The sequence below is a fragment of the Plectropomus leopardus genome, chromosome 3, assembly GCF_026936395.1.
Source record: "Plectropomus leopardus strain MGB_pleo_1.0 chromosome 3, ASM2693639v1, whole genome shotgun sequence".
NCBI classification, from domain to species: Eukaryota; Metazoa; Chordata; class Actinopteri; order Perciformes; family Serranidae; genus Plectropomus; species Plectropomus leopardus.
In genome coordinates this window covers 10,397,139-10,417,806 of record NC_142178.1, presented here as the reverse complement: position 1 = coordinate 10,417,806, position 20,668 = coordinate 10,397,139, and the positions used below count along the sequence as shown (strand labels likewise).

Genomic DNA, 20,668 nt, shown 5'->3' with positions numbered 1-20,668 from the left:
CTTTTGGTTAAAGAGTAAAATCGTTTTTGTCTTACAGAAACTGCCCCAAAATCACCATTGGCAAACCCACCAGAGTTTATTATTGTAAAACACACTTTTTTATTATTGTAAAACACACTTTAACCAACACTTTAGCCAACTATAACAAAATAAAACTCACAAAAGTCATTTTGGTTGTCTTTCCACTGTTCCAACAATTACCAACTCTGGTTTGGTTAAATAGACTCTTTATTCTCACAGATACTTGTGAAAATATAATGGCTTTATACACACTAAATTTTAAGTTTATTTAAGTGGAGTCTTGTTGGTTTGGTGATAGTGATTTTGATCCTTTTCATAATGTTGTCAAACATGTAGTTTAATAAATTTAGCCTGTCAATAAACAGTTTTAGTAGACATAATTTAGTAGTGCGAACATGACACAAGCGATTACATTGCAGCCGGCTTTGCCTCTGTTGGCTGCAGCATGCTCGCTCAGTTGTTGTCTCCAAAAGAGACCAAAAGTGTAAAAATAGCAGGTCGAAAAACAAAATAATTAAAGATGCTCGATTTTTGCCAAAAAATTTCAGTGAGATTCTATTACGATAATATGATCATATTATCGTAATAGAATCTCACGTATCGTTTTACAAAATTCTGTTATCCAAATGAACGATTCCAAGCAAATTGTAATTAAAACCCAAAGCGCTCATAATAACAATGTATGAATTGACAATGTGAAGGGGGTTGCTTGTAGTGAAGAACCTACAGAGAATTATCACCTGAATCTGCAGCTTGTCTTGGCTTTATAGTTAGTTTCTGCTCATTGTTTATCTGTTCAGGCCCACAGCTTTACAGTTCTGATTTACTTTCACTGCTGTAATAGCAGCAATAGGTAGCTATTTTCAGAGTCAAAATCTCTAAAAACCGATTGTACACTATCTGCCTAACACCAAACAGCAGACAGACTCCAGAGTCTAGCCAGAGTCTAGCTGTCAACATATTGGAACATTTAGCAGCAAATGAGACAGCTATTTCCCAAGCAGTTGGTAGAGACCAAAAACAGAGCTAAAAAAAGAGAAACACGACTACAAATAAATGATAATGTTGCTCTGTCACTGCTGGATGTGCAAATAATTGATTTCTGCCATATCAACTTTAATGGTGATGATATGCCAAAGTTATTTAAGTTTCTACCAAGAAGTCAAAAAAATCAGTGATTACACGTTTGGCAAAAGAAGCTGAAGGTTTCATTCTAAACATGGAAAAATTGTATCTCATAAAGCAGCAGAACACAGTTCATTGGAGTAAATATCACATAATAGCAGCAGTTATTTTGCATATATTTGCCATTACGTTATCATATCAATATTAGACTGAGGTCTGCAACCATGTAATGCCACATCACTCTTATGTATATATTTTAAGCAATCAGTTAAAAGCACATTGTCACAAATCACAATTTACCTCAGAGGGCTTTACAGCACATGATATCCCTCTGTCCTTGGACTGTCACAGCAACTATGGAAAAAGTCCCCAAAATACCCCTTTAATGGGGAGAAAAAATGCTAGAAACCTCAGGAAGAGTGACTGAGGAGAGATCCCTTTTCTAGAACGGACGGACGTCAGAATCAAGTACTGTTTTGGAATGAGTTCCCCAAATCAAGTTACAGTGCCTTAATCCATGCAGGGCTATAATATTTAAGATGCATTTATTTTATAGTAAATCTCAAGAAAATTTTGAAAAATATCTACCATTAATTACCAGGGCTCAAGGCAACTTTATTATGATGAATTGCTCAATTGATTATTTAAACTGTTGCCATCAGTTTCTTTCCATTGTCGTATTGTGTGAATGAATTGCCTTAGCACTGAACTCATGCAGGTCGTAAGAGTGGATATATTAATCCACGGTCACCGCTCATCACTATTAAACTAACACCAACACGAGACTGAGTTTAATTGGTCACAAATCAGCACAGTCACTCTGGTTTCTTAAAACATGACATGGCACTTTTAAACTGCAGCATCCATCATGTCATCCATCCTCCCACTAAACCACCCCAGTAGGTCCCACAGAGAGCGAGCAGATGAGGAGAGTCAATACAGCTCTTTATTTCACCTCAACAATGGCTCTTCAGTGACAGCAGAACTAGATTCCCTTCAGTCTGAGTCATACGTTGGCCTGGACCACCACCACATTCACTACTACTCCCTGTGACAATAAAGCTGTCTTTATTACATTGCTATTCATCGGTGAGCTACTACTTAATTCACTACCTAAGAGTCAAGCTGCCAAGCTCTCTGCTTCATAAAATCCTTATCACATTAAAACCCCTGCGTGAAAGCCTCCGTGAGTATTAGACTACCTTTATCAGCCTTCTGTCATGAGTGCCAAGTACAAACGCTCACTGTCTTAACCCCCGAGGGCTGCCTTAGATACCGGTTATTCAACAAAAGTTTCTCTCATGGAAAGGACTTTTCCCCTTAGATTAACTCTCCCTCAGTTATTAGCCTAATCCTTTCACTCCCACTACAGGAAGTGACACGTGGATTTTGCTGCGTCTCTCTCTGGTTTTATCTCCCAGTTTATCTCTTCACAGCCGTAATTCTTATCTGATTAAACTTAGCTTCGGGCTCTGAAAGGCTGACCCATGCTTCAACAATGCATGCGTACCATGAAGACCTCGCTCCCTGCTGAATAGTCCCAGAGACCCTCGCATTGCACATGCACACGAGTATGACATCATCTGCCACTGTGTAAGAGCTTGGCTATAAATAGAGATGGTCGACGATGACGTCTCAGTTTAACAAAGCCCCCCACTCGTGAATAACATAAGGATGAAAACAGGCCATGTCACTGCTGCTTATCATGATGAGCAGCCAGCCAGTCGTGAATGATTTAGCCGCATGTTCATCAAAGACACACCTGATGTTACAAGCAGATGCCATTAATAAAACACAGGCTGATCATAAAGGGAGCATCACTCTTATTTTTCATTTGTCATCATTTGATGTAGTACAAGGAATAACATAAACATTTATATTCTCTTTGTGTACGCGTGTATACAAATTAATGTGTGGCAGAAAAAGAAAGGTGACCTTATCCTTTTTTTTTTTAACATTAGACCTGATGATGTGCACATTTTCTTTTCCAACCATAACACTGAAACCATTCATACTTCAACAAAGATTTGAATTCTAGAAATTGTTTTTTTTTCAACAATGGTTTCCACCTACAGTTTTCTTGAACTCTGTGCATTTCCCATTTATTTAAAATTCTTAGTCTGAGTCGAATTCCATGTATGTGCACACATACTTGGCCATTAAAGCTGATTCTGATTCTCAAATGGTTTTTTTGGCTCATCACGAAAGCTTTTCCAGTGATGTATGTACATAGTCGAGTTTTGGCCAAAATGTTACTGACACCTTTTTCACATTAAGCTCTTGGTACACTGGCAAAAGAAGTTTTCTTGATTAATGGTTTTGTCGATAAATCATCAATAAACAGTTAAAACTGCACGTCACAATTTCCTTAAGCCCAAGATGATGTCATCAGATTTTATTTTTTTTTTGTCCGACCAACAGTCCAAAACCCAGAGACATTCAGTCTTCTTACATATTAAAACCAGCAAATTCTCACAGTTGAAAAGGTTGAAGCAGCATTTTCCAGCCTAGTTGCCAGAAAAGGTTTGGCATTGTACATTTCTGCAAATCTCGGATATGTTACATTTGTACATTTAACTAAGCAAGGCGCCTGCCAACAAACAAAACAAACAGTTATGATTAAGAAAGTCATTGCTTTTGTTCTAGTCTCGTTTTAGCCGCCAATTGTTGGTGTTTTTTAGCGACATCTTATTGTGTATCCACCAGCAATAGTGTCACAACAAGCAGCTGTTATGTATTGTGACATTGCTGCGTTTCCAGCCAGGATATAGTACCAGGAAAAGTGGTTGATTTAAGATGAGACATTGCTGTGTTTCCTGCGTCTTTTTGGCCATCAAACGTGGAGGTATTTTAGCAACCTCTCACGGTGTGTCCGACAAAGATTGTGCCACAAAAAGCAGTTGTTATTGATGGCGACCGATGCATTTTCAGCCAGGATAGTGCCAAACAAAAGTGGTTGTTTTTTCAGGAGACATGGTAGTTTTCACACAGTATTGTGCCATGAAAAGCAGTAACTTTTTTACTGTGACGTTGCTGCGTTTCCTGCCATGGATAGTAGTGGTTCTTTAACAAAGCATCGATGCGTTTCCAGCTGTCAAAGTGTTGAGAAAATTGTTGGGTTTTTTTTTTCATGAGTTATCACTAGGTTTGCTGTTGGCATTGTGCCACAAAAAGCATGTTTTTTATGTTTGTTTTTGTTTTGTTTTTTTAACAGAGATGTTGCGTTTCCAGCCGGGATCATGCCATGAAGAGTGGTTGTTATTTACTGAGACATTGCTGTCTTTCTAGTTGGGATTATGCGACCAAAACCGGGTATTTTAAGTGAAAACATAATCTTTTTCTTACCATAACTGAGTGATTTTCATGCATAAGTATAACCACATTAATCATAACATTGTTGTAATGTAAAGTTTAAATGTATAATGGCATATAAATGTAATGTAACCATGGTTTGCAGAAATGAGCAAGGCTAGCATTTTTTGTGGTGATTGGATTGCATTTTCTTTGGCATTTCTCCTGAAAAATGCTTTAAATGATTAATTGATAAATTGACTGGACTCATATTAGCTTATCACAGATATATTAACATCAGCACGTATGGGAACCTTATTAAATGTTTTAGTGTTATGTATTTATGTCAAAAACTGTGAATTGGCTGATGGAGCTTGATCAGATTTTTTTTACTCTTACAAATCAATATAGAAAATTATTTTTTAAAAAAATACAGTGTCAGTTGGGCCCTACCAAGAAGTTTTTTGTCCCTTGTTTTGAATCTAAGTGATCTTATTAGGAAATCAGAAAACTCAGATGCTAATGAATCACACATGACATTGCGTAACACTGCATAGATACAGTATGTTTTTCACGCTCAGTCGTCTTGCATTTATTTGGGCTGTGCTCCGTCGCCAAACTCCACATTCACAGAGATCACCACAGAGCTCATGTGTCAGGAGCTTGCTGTGTGTGTGTGTTTGTGTGTGTGTATATGTGTGTATGCATGTGCATATCTCTTGTGTATATGTGTGTGTATGCATCTGTGTAGCGTACAGTGCAGACTGTCTGGGTCCGAGTTGTGGATTTAGACATCAGGAGCTTGGCATGCTGATTACAGAGGTCCGAAGCCACAGGGAACCACAGGAACTCTCTCCTCTCTTTCTCTCTCTCTCCAGCACCATCCCTCCATCAGTTCAGGCTAATTTGCGCAGATGGAGGTGAAAGCAGCGGGCCTCGGGCTAATGTGGCCGGGTTATGATAATCAGTGAAATCGCATAGCTTTGCTCCTCTCATCCATGCTCCATCTAAGCTTACCTTTAGTCAATTACCTAATGCACAGTTAAGCAGTGTGGATGGTAAGAGCACAGAGCAAAATGAGGTATATTACACACTGTAACAAACACTAAGCACCGCTGACAGACTGTTATTGTTCCAGCTTAACTAATTTCACATGGATTTGTGAAGCCAACTTTTCAGGCTGTTTTAACTCTAGCCTCAGTGCCACTCAAAACCACGAGAGGAGTTCTTAGAAAAATCCTGCAGAATGGATGAAAGGTGGCTTCTGCTCTATGCGCAGTATTCACACGGTGTCTATATATTTATCAATCGCTACAACAGACTCTTTCCTGCAAGGGATCTGGAACTTTGAGGATATCCCATTTTAACATCTTCCACTGCCAACTCCCTCTCACGTCTAATGATTACCTTATGGCGAGGAGGAAATAGCCAGCAGTTACCACAGCCATGCTGGGACAGACAGACTGCACTACTAGCACTTTTACAGCCTCTGATAGTCCAAATGACCCGAGAGTGGGATTTAAATTGTCAAAGAACTGGAGGAGAGGAGCCTCCATGACTTATATGTTAAAGGAATGGCTTTTCTGTGAACTGGATGCGACTGAACGAACAGTGTGAGTGTACTTCTCTGCGTATGAGTAGCGGGGTCATGTAGTGGTTATCTTGATGACTTTCTCTGGTTCTCGCTGAGGGTTGGTTGAGAGCATCTCAGCGCTGACTGGAAGTGGTGCCAGTTGCTGACTCAACATCAGTTATGACTTTGGCCATGAGTTTTGCACTTTGTTTTGACTACCGATTTCATGAGCTGTGAAACATCTTCGGTGGTTGAGTTTGTGATACATTGTTAGTAATTTTAGAGGTCAGTGTTTCTGTGGGGATTTTTTTTTTTACTTTTAAGTGGATTATTCATGGCATTGAAGGACATTTAGGCCTGGCTCCTGTAAAAATTTGGAGAATTGTTAGCTATCCTCGCAGCATACTTTTTAGCTAGCCACTGGCAGGTCTAATTCTTGTGTTGTTCAAGACTTTGGTTTACATGTATGACCAAATATTTGCAAAACTACTTTCCCATCAGACCATGTGGCTGGATTATGAGAAGGGGCATCAGATAAAGTAAAACATTTTTTAAAATTAGTGTATCCCCTTTGAAGCATTTTTTCAGCCAAGTACTAGTCCACAACATTTTTGGTAGAAAAAAAGCAATATAAAAAGGTATAATAACAAAAGCTTTCAATAAAGTGCAAGGCCATCAACGGTTTGCAACACAATGACCTTGTAACTGAATAACACCAAATGCTACATTAAATGCTTAATGCTAAAAATGTTTAGAATCCATCTCTAAATTCATGGCAAGCCAATATTTTGTCATTGTAAAATAACACTGCATTATGGCTGCAATGATCCTTGCCTTTTTGGTAAGATACACTTACAATCAAGTGATAAACCCTCTGCAATACCCCAAAGTACCCTGTAGCAATATGCCTTCCGCCACTTAAGGAACATTGAGATAAAAAAGTAATAAATCAGTACTTTGAACTGCAAAACTTAGGCCTACTTCATAATTTGTTTTAGTATACATGCGAGTTTCAATTATATTGCAATTGTATGGGCTACCCTGAGCTAACACTTTATTTCGCCCTGAAAGATCATTATGTGTATAATGAGTAGTATGCAGCAAATTCAACATTTGATATGGTTTAATAACTACGTGATCCAAATCAATGAAGCAACAGGCTGCCAATTCAGTGCACAAGATTTAAACTCCAGTATGTTATGGAGCAATTGCCAATATGACACAAAGACATTCACTTCATTTCAATTTGGAATATAACACATTCTTTAACTCACCATTAGCTTCTCTCATAGATTTAGAAGCCTTGTTGTTTTTTTTTCCTCCAAAAAAAAAAAAAACAAACTCCCGAGTAAAAAACTTGAGCGTCGTCAGCACACTTGGCATCACCTCCAGAAGCTGGGCACCATGAACCGCATCAACGGCACTAAAATAGAGACTTTTCTCCAAAAACAGACAGAGTATGGAACTTTTCTGTGCCCAAATTATCCTGGGCATGAGTGGTGCAGCTTGGAGCTCAAGTTTCATGTTCATCTTGCAGAAGATTGAGGCTAACATTAGTATGGTGGGAGAGCACACTGACTGCTGTGGTGGCATTTTTTGCTGAACCTGCCTCACTGCTGACTCGCTGTGACACAAATGCAGTTGAAGTTGTTGATGATGCTGCAGCCTCTTGGTGTACCTTTGCAGGTTCTGTCTCTTTTAAACCTCTCTCCAGTATCCTTGATGTTTGCATCACTTTTTCAGCATTTTCTTTGGGCTAGCTTGTAGCTTCTCCATCTGTAGTATCTATGGGTGCCCTTATGCTCTCGCAGCTATGGCCTTACATAGATATTACCTGAAGAACCCTGTTGGCTAGTTCTGGTCAATCATATTGTTTGGAATTTCTAAACATTTTTAAAATATGAAAATATTGGATTCATCTGCTGCTAACTAATACAAACAACAGGTTAGCTCTGTCACCTTCATCCCTGCCCATCCAATCTGGCTGATTTATGTTTGGTGCTAATAAGCTAATCTAAGCATGCAAACATGCTAAACTCAGATGCTGAACAAGGTAAACATCATACCTGCTAAACATCAGCAAGTGAGCATTTTAATTATGCACATGTCTCCATGCTAACATAAACATTTAGCTCAAAGCACAGCTGTGTTTAGCCTCCCAGAGCTGCTAGCATAGCTGTAAACTAATTTTCTTGTTACTTTATGAACAATTTGTTGCATTTTCCAGTAACTATGGCAGACCATAAAGGTAAAATGAGTTCATGGGAATCCCAAAAGTGGATTTCCCGAAAAAGATTCACAAATTGCATATAAATGATATGTTTACAGTTCTCAGGCGATCACTCATACCTTTTTATTGAATCCAGGCTCACTTTGTTCACTTAACCCAGCAGGTCAGCAGCTCTGATTCTGCACGGAAATACCACAATAGTGAATGGGAAGCAGACCGAGTGATATGACTTTCATTTTTATCTGACGTACATTATTATGAATAGGTTTGATGCTATGTAACATCAAGGCATTGGGTTTATATTAAGGAACATCAGCAGACCGGCAGCTCTCCTGTTTGTCTCTCCTCTGCGCTCGCTCAGATTCAGTGGGAGTCATATGTGGGGCCATGTGGCTGCCATCAAGCCTGGCTGGGAAGTCTGATTGGAAAATAGAGATACAATCAGGTCTTCTTATTCCCAGATTGCTGTACTGATGTGTACTTACAGTGTCTGAATAACTCCTGGGCTTATTCTGGATGGTACGCTGCAGTTAAGAGGAGAGCTTGTCAAGACTGAATTCCAGTTTCAAAATTTAGCCGCATAGTTGTTATTGTAGAAAAACACCGTCATCACTGTGATTCTTACAGATGATGGTTCTCAGTGTTAAGAGACGTTAAGAGATTTTTATTTATTTTCTTTTTTTAGAACAAGCTTTTTTTATTTACAAAAACGGATTTTTCATGCTTTACATGAGAGCACGGGGTCCGCTTTTAAAATTTGCCTTGTGTAGATGAGTGATGTGAAGAGTTGTGTCGTCGCTGCACATGCCCCAGGTTGGATGTGTAGGCTGGAGCAGCGGCAGCAGGGGACACAAATGAAGAGGACAGTGCCCCCCCTCTCTCTCTCTCTATGTGTGTGGGCATGATGGAGACAGGGCAGGGGGAAGATGAGTGCCGCGTAGCGCTCTGGTGAGGTCATCAGACTGTGGCTAGCATCACCACATCACACTGTTTTCTCTTTTTCATGCTATACCATCTCATTGAACCTCATCTGTTGTGTTTGGAGAAAGGAGGTTTTTGGAGACTTGGGGGAATAAAGAGAGTTACAGTGTGTGTGTGTGTGTTGTTAAGCGTGCCTGTTAGGCCTATTTGAGCTCAATATCACTCCATAATGTGCAACACATCCATCCAGTGTTGGTGTGATAGATTTAATGTGACACTGAACTACAAATCAATACACTCAAGGCGTTTGCTGCACACGCCACAGCGCAAAATTCCACCTTTAAAGTTTGTGTTTCGATCCTTCTCGCATGTGATCCAAGCAGCCTCAGCTCTTCTTCCTCTTCTCCCTCTTCCCCTTATCTCCTTTCTTCTTCCCCTCCATTTACCTCTTTCACTACATCCCCTGCCCGCTCCTCCTCTTCTCTTTTCATCTTTTATCGTCTTCCCACTGTTTCTTTCTCCGTCATTGTGCATCGCTGCCCCGCAGGCATCCCTTTAGTGTTGGCTGGCATGCTGGTGAGTTTTTTTTTTTTGCTTGACTCTTATATAACTAAATTTAGCATGTTTGAGTCACGCGTTTGGCCATAGGTCGTGCTCTGAAGTGACGGCTTACATTAATGTGCACCCCAAGGCTCGCCATCCACCCGTAGTCAATGTGTGATACATAGTTTTTTTCTTTCCTTTTTTTGGGTTGTGTGTGTTTGTCCCGCATGAGTGAACAAGCACACGTGGCTGTCTGTGCCTCATGACCACCTGTGTCGTCGGATGTAAATGTAGGCTACACGTTTGGTATATATGTAAGTCAAATAAAGAGAGAGGGCGTGTGTGTGTTTACAGGGTGTACTGTCATGCGAGAGGAATCTGCTCAGATAACCCTTTGAGTCTTGTGTGTGTCTGGTTTTAAGTGAAGTGTTCATATGCATTTGTTTTCAGTTTGAGGGCCATGTTTAGTGTGTGTGTGTGTGTGTGTGTGTGTGTGTGTGTGTGTGTGTGTGTGTGTGTGTGTGTGTGTGTGTGTGTGTGGTGGGAGGGTCCGGCTGTATCTCGCCAGCAGGTTGGGATGATGGAGAGGGCAGGTGGTGAAAGGTATGAGTGAGGGAGGCCCTCTCGGTCTGTTCTCTCTTGCATCAGTTTGTCTGAATTATGTCCTTTACAAGCTCAAACAGTTTCATTTACTGTAAAACAGCAGTGAACTGTGTCTTCTTGCACCAGGAAACACAAGGAAGTCAGGTTTACTTATTAATGTGTAACTGTAAAACCAAAATGGTTCCAACAGTTATAATGTATTCTTTTTTTCAATTAAAAAAAACAGGTGGATGTTATATAAACTAATATTAGATTATTTGGGAAAATGAATAATGATTAAATGAATAAATTACAAATATATTACAATTATAAAATGTCAGAAATGCATTCTTTTTTAAGGGATTTTGCCATGCCTCAATGCCTACATTTTCATGTTGTAAGTTAAATTAATACCCAGATATTTCTTATAACATTAATTCTGTAATTCCAAACTCATGTTTAGCGTTTACATTAATACAAGTGAGTGTGCTTCCTCAAAGTGAGGGTCCTTACAACGATGCACCCCTTTTCCACCAAAATTAGAATGCTGATAGCATACTGTTCAATTACATTAAAAAGCCACGTTAGCTGATTTTTAGCAGTGAAAAAGAGGCTATAGAGGCACAAGTGTGTGTGTGTGTGCCTGTGTGTGTGCCTGTGTGTGTGTGTGTGTGTGTGTGTGTGTGTGTGTGTATGTATGTGTATGTGTGTGTATAAACTTTCCTTTAAACATTTTGTTCTGAGGCCAAAGTAAGGAAATGTCACATTTGCATTAGCAGTAACTTAATACAGCGTTTTTCCCCCAAAATTTCACCATCGACACTTAGTTCATCATATGGCTAATGTAATATTGCAGTCAGTGAGCCACTGGTTCAGTCACCATTGTGTTACCTCATTTTGCCACAGAATTATGGCTGATGAGAAAGAGTGAATGGCCCTTTCTAGAGTCAGTGTTTAATTTGTCCATTCTGGGCTACTGTAGAACAACATGGTCGCTCCATGGTAGATTTCTTGAATGCCCCTAAATCCTACACACAGGACACATGTATATAAATGAAAAACTTTGAGGTTATTACTTTAAGTTATGATAACTGATGTAACATAACTGTGTGTACCATTACATAAATGATATTAGTAAAATAATAAGCGTATTTACTTTCACCCAAACCATGACCTTTTTCTAAAACCTAACCAAATACTTTTGTCACCTTAACCTAACCAGTCTGCAACTGTCTCACAATGTAAACCACATGTTAAAAACTGAAACCATTTACCGTCATATATGTCATTCTTGTGTTGATTTCCTGTCACCGGTATTTAAAAAACGCTCTTGTGGGTCGGATTAGAGAGCAGGAACAAAAAACCTATGTGGTTGTAGGGTTGGAGGACGCTGCTGCTTTACGTGTATGTCTGAACATGTGTTTTTTTTTGTTGTGCATATGAGAATGAGTCAACAAATGCATAAGCACATGTTGTGTGTTTCATGTGTCTTTCTGACCCTGAGCCTGTGATTAACTGCAGCATTTTAAGTCTGGAAAATGATCACAAGACTGCAGAAAAAAGCCAGCAGCCAAAAGAGACTTGTCACTCTATTTTCAAAACCACACTTTCATCGCAGCACCTGCATCCAGCTTTCCATATGGATTCAGCATTGAAAGGCTCATTTTGAATTAGTCTGTTTTGATTATTTATCACCTTGATCAGAATGTAGATTTTGGTTGCTGTGTACATGTGGTTGTACTTAAATAGCATTTTTGCACTAAATAATAAAGGTTGCCATTAAAAAAAAAAAAATACAGTCAATAAACTGAATAAGTGTAATACACTTCTGAATAGTTTTGTTATCTAGGCCCTCAAAATACAACACTCTCTACATCCCATTAAATAAAATCTACTAGATGTAAGAGTCAACATTTTTTTGGCAACCACATATTGATTTTATGGTAAGAAGGACAGCTTTAGGTACTATTGGTTGATATGCTGTGTTATAATGCATTTTTAGTTTGTGGCCATATATGTCAATGTTTAGACACCCAATGCAAATTATAATGCAATATGGCAAAACTTCCTTAAAATCAAAATACAAAAAAAAAACATGTAAATCTGTAATAGTTGTTTTTTTCTATTTAAATTTTTTTTTTTTGTTTTTGTATTTTGTTAACGACTGTTGAATTTTCTTTTTGTTGATGTTTTTTAAATTACTCATGCTATGAGGCAGGGACTGGTTATGGAGGATAGGGCTTGAGTGAGAAAAATGATGAACCTTCATCTGTCTGTCTTTGTGAAACTAAATAAAACACCTAAAAAATAGATAAAACATTCTGACGTTGACTGCCCCAACTCAGGCCTTAGTTATTAAAAATATACAAATGTAAATATGTACCGTAATGGCAATTAACTTATTCTTAGCACTATGACGTACTATATATAATGAAATATTAATACATTTTACACACTAAAATAGCCATCCAAACCATATCTTCTACAGTCCAACTTAAAGGTTTTAAGAGAGAGATAAATTACCCCGCATAGGCTTATATAAATCACATTTTTACTCAGATCTTTTTAGAATTAGTCAGAGGAGCCTTTTGGGGCAAAATCTACTCACAGAGCAGTTACACTCGAATATCCCTAATCTGCCTCCTCTGCTCTGCTTCTCCTCACTCCTCTCCTTACTCTATTGCTGATGTCAGAAAAGGCCCCAGGACTGCAGGGGAGTGGGATGTGTGTTCATGTGTGTGTCTTTGTGTGTGTTAAGTGACCTGTATCACTCAGGATGCTCCACCCATCTACCATTTGTGTTCATAATCTAAATATATATACTTTGAAATATAAAATAATGTGAAGATTCTTTGTTTTACAGGCTAGGATATGTGGAGCGCTCAAACAGAAACAAAAATTTGGCCGCTCAGAACTTAAGAGTGCATGTTTCTTGTATCAGAGCAGGTCAGATAGGGAGAGGCGTTTGTCATCACGACATGCCTGGAGAAACACCAGGTCATATCTACGCTTTATCCGAGCAACGACCTCACCCAAGAAAGATGTTCCTGTTGCGTCCTACTGCCTGTGTGCTTGTGCAGGTCAACTGATTGCAGCTTAAGTTAGTGTAGTTGTGATGTATAGGTCTGGGAGCAACCCAATTGCCAGAATAAATGTTGGCAATGTACATTTCTGCAAGGTGCGTATGATCGTGTTAGATTTGGACATTTCGTATGTTGCACACAGTATATGTTGAGACTTTGCTTTTTAATTTTCAATGTTATGTTGTGACAACACTGTGGTTAACTTGCGGTCAGGTTTAAGCACAAAGCTACTTGGTTAGGGTTAGGAAAACATAATGTTTCGACTTAAAATACCCAGTTTGGTCATTGCAAACATGACTGGAAATGTCCCGACGTGTCATTAAAAAATGCCCGGCTTTGTCGCAACACACTGCTGTCTGCTTCTTGGCAGGCAGCTCCCCGAGGTGTCACGCCATCCACCGTCCCCTCCTTTTCTTGATGAGAAACTCCGCTCATGTAATCTGAACTACGTCACTTTAGAAATGTTGATATGAGTTGTATGAAATGTACAATGTAACATCTGTGGTTTGCAGAAATGTACATTTTCTTCTGCCAACTGGGCTGATGGAAGACATACTTTTGGGGAAGGATGTTCCTTGTAAGAAAGGGGAAGAGGAAGTGAGCTGTTGAGCCTCTTTCCCTGACACAAAAACAAAGATGGGTGTGTGTGAGATTGTGTGTGTATTGTATATTCTTGGGAGTTTCTCACCAAGACGACGGCTGGCTAAGTGGCCCCTTGACCTGTCGAGCTGCAAGTTGAGGGTCAAAGTCTAAGCATGACGTCTGTGTGTGTGTGTGTGTGTGTGCGTGTGTGTGTGTGTGTGTGTGTGTGTGTGTGTGTGTGTGTGTGTGTGTGTGTGTGTGTGTGTGAGTGAGTGAGTGAGTGAGTGCTGCTCTGGTAACTCTGGGGATTTCTGCCTAAGGCGTTAATACTCTTGAATAATGATGAGTTCACACTGTGAGCAAGACATTAGATGTGAGGTCAACAAGCTTATTGGCTGAGATCTTGTAACGCTGATTATTATTATAAACAGTACTTATTGAGAACTACTTCACACACGAGAGCTTCTACAATCCACTCAGAACCAGCCATCATTTGTTTCCACAATGACTTAAAGAAGTATTTGACAGATATGAAACAGGTCCTCACATGAAACTAGGCTATCCATGCAGTACATTAAGAGAAAAAAGGCTTTGCTTTCTCAAGAAGTAGAAAACCTACAACAACCAGAATGCACTGTGTCATACCAGACCAATAAACACTCCTGCTGGTGGATCACGCAATGTGAACTAGTCTGTCTGAAACAAAGGTTGCTGGCTCTTGTGTTAGATTTAAAACGGTAAGCTAAAAAACATGTTTCTGAACACATTTGAGGAGAGACATCGTCAAACACAATCTTAGTTTATATTTGATCAGCCTTGCTTAGTTTAACCGTTTGATTTGGTTTCAGTCTGAGTTTGAGAGAGAGGGACAGGTCTGTCTCTTGATCTGCTTGTATGCTCTTTGTGTCCATGGTGGTGGGCAATACATAGTAAGTAATCATATATTGCCACAAGAATCGATACAAGAATTAATACAAGAATCAGCACTTTACTTCAAGGTTGAAAGTCCAGGGTTTGTTGGACCCATACACCACCCCTCCCGCCTATCCAATACGGACCCTACAGATCCTTATATTGTACAGTTACCAGCAGCATTTCAACCTGATGCCATCTAGCAGCGTAGCATATGGCCCCGGCAGGTTCTGTCCAGCCACGTTATGAACTGACACTGTCCGTCTGTGCATCATACTGCCGCACCAGGTGATGTCCGACTGACCGGCAGTATAAATGTACTGCAACATTTCATACCACTGCAAAAACGTTCTGTCTGGCTGCATTACAAACTGACTCTGCCTGGTGACGTATCATACTGCCGCATGAAGAGGTTTTGGTTTTGGTGTCTGATGCCAAAATTGTTGACAGAAAGATGGTGTTTGACAACTTTAGAATGGGCTGAAAGTACATCATCTGGTGGAGTTTCACAGAGGAGTGGGGAGGGATATTTTAAAGTACTGGCTCAAAGTTTATCAGTTCATCTACACATACTAACCACACTGTTTTGATGGAAAGCTGGTTGAAATTGGCGATGTATCCCTTTAACGTGGGTCTCTAGATCCTGATGGTGATGCTGACGTGGTTGGAGTGTGTATTGTTGGTATAGTGCAGGATGTCTTGGTGGACTGCTGAAATTTTTCCCCGTAATAAGTGGACTGAGTTTATTTTCGGATTAGGACCTTTGGTCAAAGGGCTGAGGATCTATTTCAAATACAATTCAGCCACAGTGTGTGTGTGTGTGTGTGTGTGTGTGTGTGTGTGTGTGTGTGTGTGTGTGTGTGTGTGTGTGTGTGTGTGTGTGTGTGTGTGTGACTCGCCTGGGTATCAAGGGAGTAATAGAAAACACTGGAGGAAGCGAGGAGAGAAAAGAGGTAAAAAGTGTCAGTTTGTGTGTATCTGGGATAAAAGCCTGCATGGTGTGTGTGTGTGTGTGTAAGAGAGAGCTATGAGAGAGAAAGCAAGTCCATATGACTCGCACATGGCTGCCGACGTCTGCTCCGTTCACTTGTTATCCTGACAGACTGAAGACATTAAAAGTTGGAGGAAGTAATGCAGAGGGAGGAAAAAGGAGGGAGGAAAGAGGGAGGGTTGAAAGAGGGGGACAGGGTGACTGAGTCAGGAGAAAGGGGAAGTCTTCATGAAGAAAAAAAAAGGGGAAGGGAGGAGAGGAGAGAAAAAGGAGAGGTTACATGTGGCTATTTGAGGTAGCCGTTGAGTTATGGAGCGAGACAGAATAGCCGGTAAGTTGTGGCTCTTTCCAACTTATTTGATACTTTAATACTGAGAAAGCTTTCTCCGGAAGGGACTATCTTAGACTCTGTCTTTGTTAGGCTGCAGAGGAAGGAGCTTATTAGCAGTGGCAGCAGTCAGAGAGAAGCCACCCTGGTTGTGTTTGCTTTAGTTGGCCAGCTGGGGTGGGAACTGCCGTTTAGATACGTCTGTCTGTCTGTGTTTACATATCAACTTTACCCCCTAAACTCTAACCCTAGTTTTGTTTCTCATATGTGTTGTCTGAGCTACAAACTGACCTTTTCAGACATTTCTTCTTTCATCCCTATTGAATGGACAGCTAAGCTTACTATTTCTGAATGGCTACCATATGCACTGTAACTCCGAGTAACCTTCATGTGATGGGCTGTCAAAAACGACTTCCCAGAATCAAGAACTTTCCAGTGCAAAGTGGCTGCTGTACTGTAATTGGCAGCTTCGGATGCAGACTTACAGCTGACCCACATACGCAACTATGATCTGACAATACACGAACGGAGTTAGATCTTCATGCCATCATCACATGATTAGATTTTAAGCCGAGGAGTCCTGTTGTCAGATTAATTCCGACTGACACAGATGGTTTATTTTAAGTTTCGTGGGAGTGGAAGCGGAGCTCATATGTCAGCTAATATGATTTTGTTTTTGACAGACGGCAGACTTTTTTGAGGAATGTTTAGCATGCATCAGAGTCTGTTTACTGTCATCTGTGGCGTCATCGCTCTGACCTTCTTCTTGTGGCAACAGAGATCCTTTTTGTTTCCTTTAATCAGTTATTGATTTTAATTGTTTAATTGTCTAATGGAGACTCAGTGGAACGTGCTCGGGTCCATATGTGTCCAGTCTGCACTGAGAAGATAATCTGGCATCCTGCAGTGATTAAGGCTGGACATCAAGCTGAGCGACACTCTGCAAATTAGCCTTTAATTCGAGCGTTAATAAGGTGGCTGAGTTCAGCGAGCCGTATGATGCATGCAGATGCACCGAGCAGTCATATTTATTACCACTTGGTGGCAGCGTTGTAGTGTCATTTTGTCCTTCCTCAGTGCAGCCACCATTTCCCTGTGAAGCTCTGTGAAATGTTCCATGAGGATGATTCATATTTTGCAGACAGAGGGATTTTATTTTTTTTAACGGGAGGAGGAGGAATTTGGTGACTCCAGTGGGGGCGAGGTGAGGTGGTGTGGAGCATTATGTCAGGCAGCACCCCCCCTCCTACTCCTCTCAGTTAAGGAAGTCCTGCATGGGCTGAGCTGCTTCCTGGTTTTCAACCTGTGCTGTGTAGTTGTGTTTGGACCTGTTGCCTTGACAACAGCCATTGCCCCCTACCTCTCCCATCCTTTTAAACATTTTTTTGATAATGATAGAAGCATTTCTTTGGACCTCTTGATTGTGGGTGCATCTTCTGCACCTCGATCTTGACTCGGAGTGCCTCCTATTTCCTTTTTCCGAGCCTGCTCAGGATTAAAATAATTTGTTCAGTATGACGTGTCATCTGACATGACCGTCCCGTATGGTGACCACATTGTTAATAGCTAATTAGTGACACACTACCGTGAAAATGAATCAAAGGGAAAAAGAAAACAAAAGGATTCAGTCTGGAAATGAGAGAAAGACTTGTGTCATGTTGCTTTATGTTTTGCCAATTAAGCAGATAGAAAATCACTGTCTTGTCTGTTGCAGTGACATTAATTGCAGTCTTTGTGTGGCCTGTTTAGCATCAAACTGACAGCAATAAAAGAGGAGATTCAGTAGTCTGAGTTGATAATTACAAGTAGGATAGGTACAACCCTATTTGATAGTTTTGGGCATATAGACTTCTTTAGGGAAATAAATAGATCAAAACCTGTTTGCATTTGATCAAGGACAGGACCTATATTTTTGACCTGTGATCTTCATGCGTCCAATACTTTGATTCATCACTGTTTAGGCCATTTGACTTATTTATGGTTCCACTTGGTCTCCCATTTCCAGTAACTGAACAAGCATTATCCAGAAAGGGTAAATTAAGTTTATTGTTACTTTTAATTTGGCCTTAAATTTAAAGGGATAGTTCGTTGTTGTTTTTTTTAAGTAGGTCTGTGTGAGGTAATCTTCCATAGCCATTGTATTACATACAGTAGAAGTCAGATGTCTCTCCCCCTGTTTGAAAGCATGCAGGAGGCTAAGCAATGCAGTGCCTTGGGGCTGCAGCAAAATGTATTTTACTTACCTAAAAAAAATCAGTTCATGTGTACGCTATGTTGAGTATATTATCACAACTTTTCCTTCATGTCAGGCAGTCCATTTGGACAGGAAAGCATTAAGAACTTCAGTTTCCTATATACTCTCATTAAAGCTGCCAGACTCCATTGAGAAAAACAGTAATTTTTGGCTCGCTGAACACAGGAGCTACTGGTCTATCGCTGCTTTGATCAGTTAGTTAGTTAGTTAGTTAGTTAGTGTTATTGTGACTTTTGGTGAATCCAAATGAACCATTTTAAACACCAAAGTCACACAATGACACTAACAAAGTAATTAATTGCAGCAGCGGTAAAATTGAGTGGGGTAAAATTAGTTTTTTTGTGAATGCAGTCTGGCTTTGAAGAGAGTATAATTAAGTTTCACTCTCAGTTTTAAATAACAGGTTTTAGTAAAAATTCATGCATTTAGGAAGTTCTGAGCATAGTTGTGGTGTCGCCCTCCAGTTTCCCCCATGTCAATACAGTTAGCTCTGTCATGACTGTTGCCGTCATTAGCACACGCGCTTTTAGCACCATGCTGTTCAGCCACCTCCGTGCTGAGAGCCACGTGCAGGCAATCCTGGCTCAGACTCTGAATCATAGATCTGCTTTTAATATAGCTTACAGCATCTCTAATGGAATGTGAACTCTCGGGAATCTACAGTATGCTTTACGAAGAGCCAATATTTCCACCCAGAGCCTGTGTGCCCTCTCCCCAAAACACACGTGCGCAGATCCCCACCCACTTCCACAAACATACATGAACCCGGAGTTAAAGGAACTCAAGGAAATAACCCAACGCACCATGTTCCATAAAAGAAGTGTACAGGATATCCTCTATGAGTGAACGCCCCGCAGTCCTCCTCCCACTAACCTCCCGGTATCTCACCTCATATTGTTTCCCCGATTATTACTGAGTAATGATAAGTGAGGGAGACCATGGAAACAGTCAGCACCGGCAGTTCAGGAAACTGTCTGGGAAGCCCCACCTTCATTCTGCCTGAGGCAGGATTTCTGACAGGTGAAATGATTCAACATGATGGAAGCACATGTCAAATTCGGGCCAGGGGTGGTACAACAGAAACAGATCCTCAGTGAAAGCTCATTCAGGTGATTGTTTACAAGCAGATGCACTTGCGGTCAGCGTGGTGCAAAGAGGAAATCAGCTAGTGTCAAAATGTTAACCTAGAGACAAACTAAGTGAAGGGGGACATGCATTTCATGCACACAGCATAACGTGTGTTACTTTTCATGCCACAAGATACATTTATGTCCATAATTATTAACTTATTAACCTTTTGATAAATGCATTTTTGGAACACAAATTTCATGCAGAAGATGCACTTTTTTTGACACAGTAATAAAGGCAACTGGTCAGCACCGTATTTAACAGATGTGGATTTTTTAAAGCATCATGATACATTAGCCTTTAGAATGATAATAGCAGAGGTGTGAACTCGAGTCACATTACTCTGACGCGAGACTTGAGACTGACCTGTGACTTGCAAAACAATGACATGGTCCCATCTCTGAATAATAGTAATATTTTTTTCCAGAAATTCTAAACATTATTTTAGACAGCTATTTGTGACTGGTATGATAAGTGACTCGGCATCTGTTACATTTAATGCAAGAAAATCATGGACTTAATACGTTTTGCTCAAAAATTGCAGCACATATTGGCAAAAATACATAAATTGCATGCATATAAAACTATTTATAGATAAATGTAATGTTATATGAAGGGCTTCATCACCTCAAACAGACAGGAAGCCATATGTGCACTCTCTAATCCTCACAGTGGCATCACCTCTGTAGGTGTGCAAGTTTTCTGAAGATAACCTTTCATGTGATACTTGTTTTCTTCCACCAAGATATCACAGACTCCAAAAATCATTGATACGAATGATATTTGGGCTAAATAAGACAATCTTTCTGCACAGTGAGGATCATCCAAGTTTTGAAACCACTGCAGTGATTCTGCTGCCAGCATAAATTGTCCACACAGCTATTAGGCCAATTTAAAAAGCTTACTATGAAAGAGTCAAGGATAATAGATTTTTCCAAAGAACTGTCACATTAATAAAAACATGAATGTGAGCAGTGGCTAAGATTGAATTAAAGCAAGGTTTTATGTGCTACTCACAGTGAACTACCCAAATACCTCCTGCAGTCTCAATCTTCCGTCTTCAAACTATTTGTTGCTTGTATTCTTCCTTTGGATTTGTGCAGC

General features: G+C 40.1%; 1 protein-coding gene across 3 annotated transcripts in view; it reads left to right on the top strand.

Moving 5' to 3' along the window:
- The window catches only part of septin9b (septin 9b), a 102,676-nt gene that overhangs the window by 8,747 nt on the left and 73,261 nt on the right, over positions 1-20,668 (top strand). Inside the window, exon 1 of one of the 3 annotated variants that reach the window (XM_042485022.2) lies at positions 16,044-16,185. The exons of the other annotated variants lie outside the window; for them this stretch is intronic. Coding sequence (XP_042340956.2) covers positions 16,164-16,185 — 22 coding nt within the window. The 5' untranslated portion in view covers positions 16,044-16,163. Of the gene's footprint in view, positions 1-16,043; positions 16,186-20,668 lie in introns of those variants that run through there. 3 annotated transcript variants of the gene reach the window in all.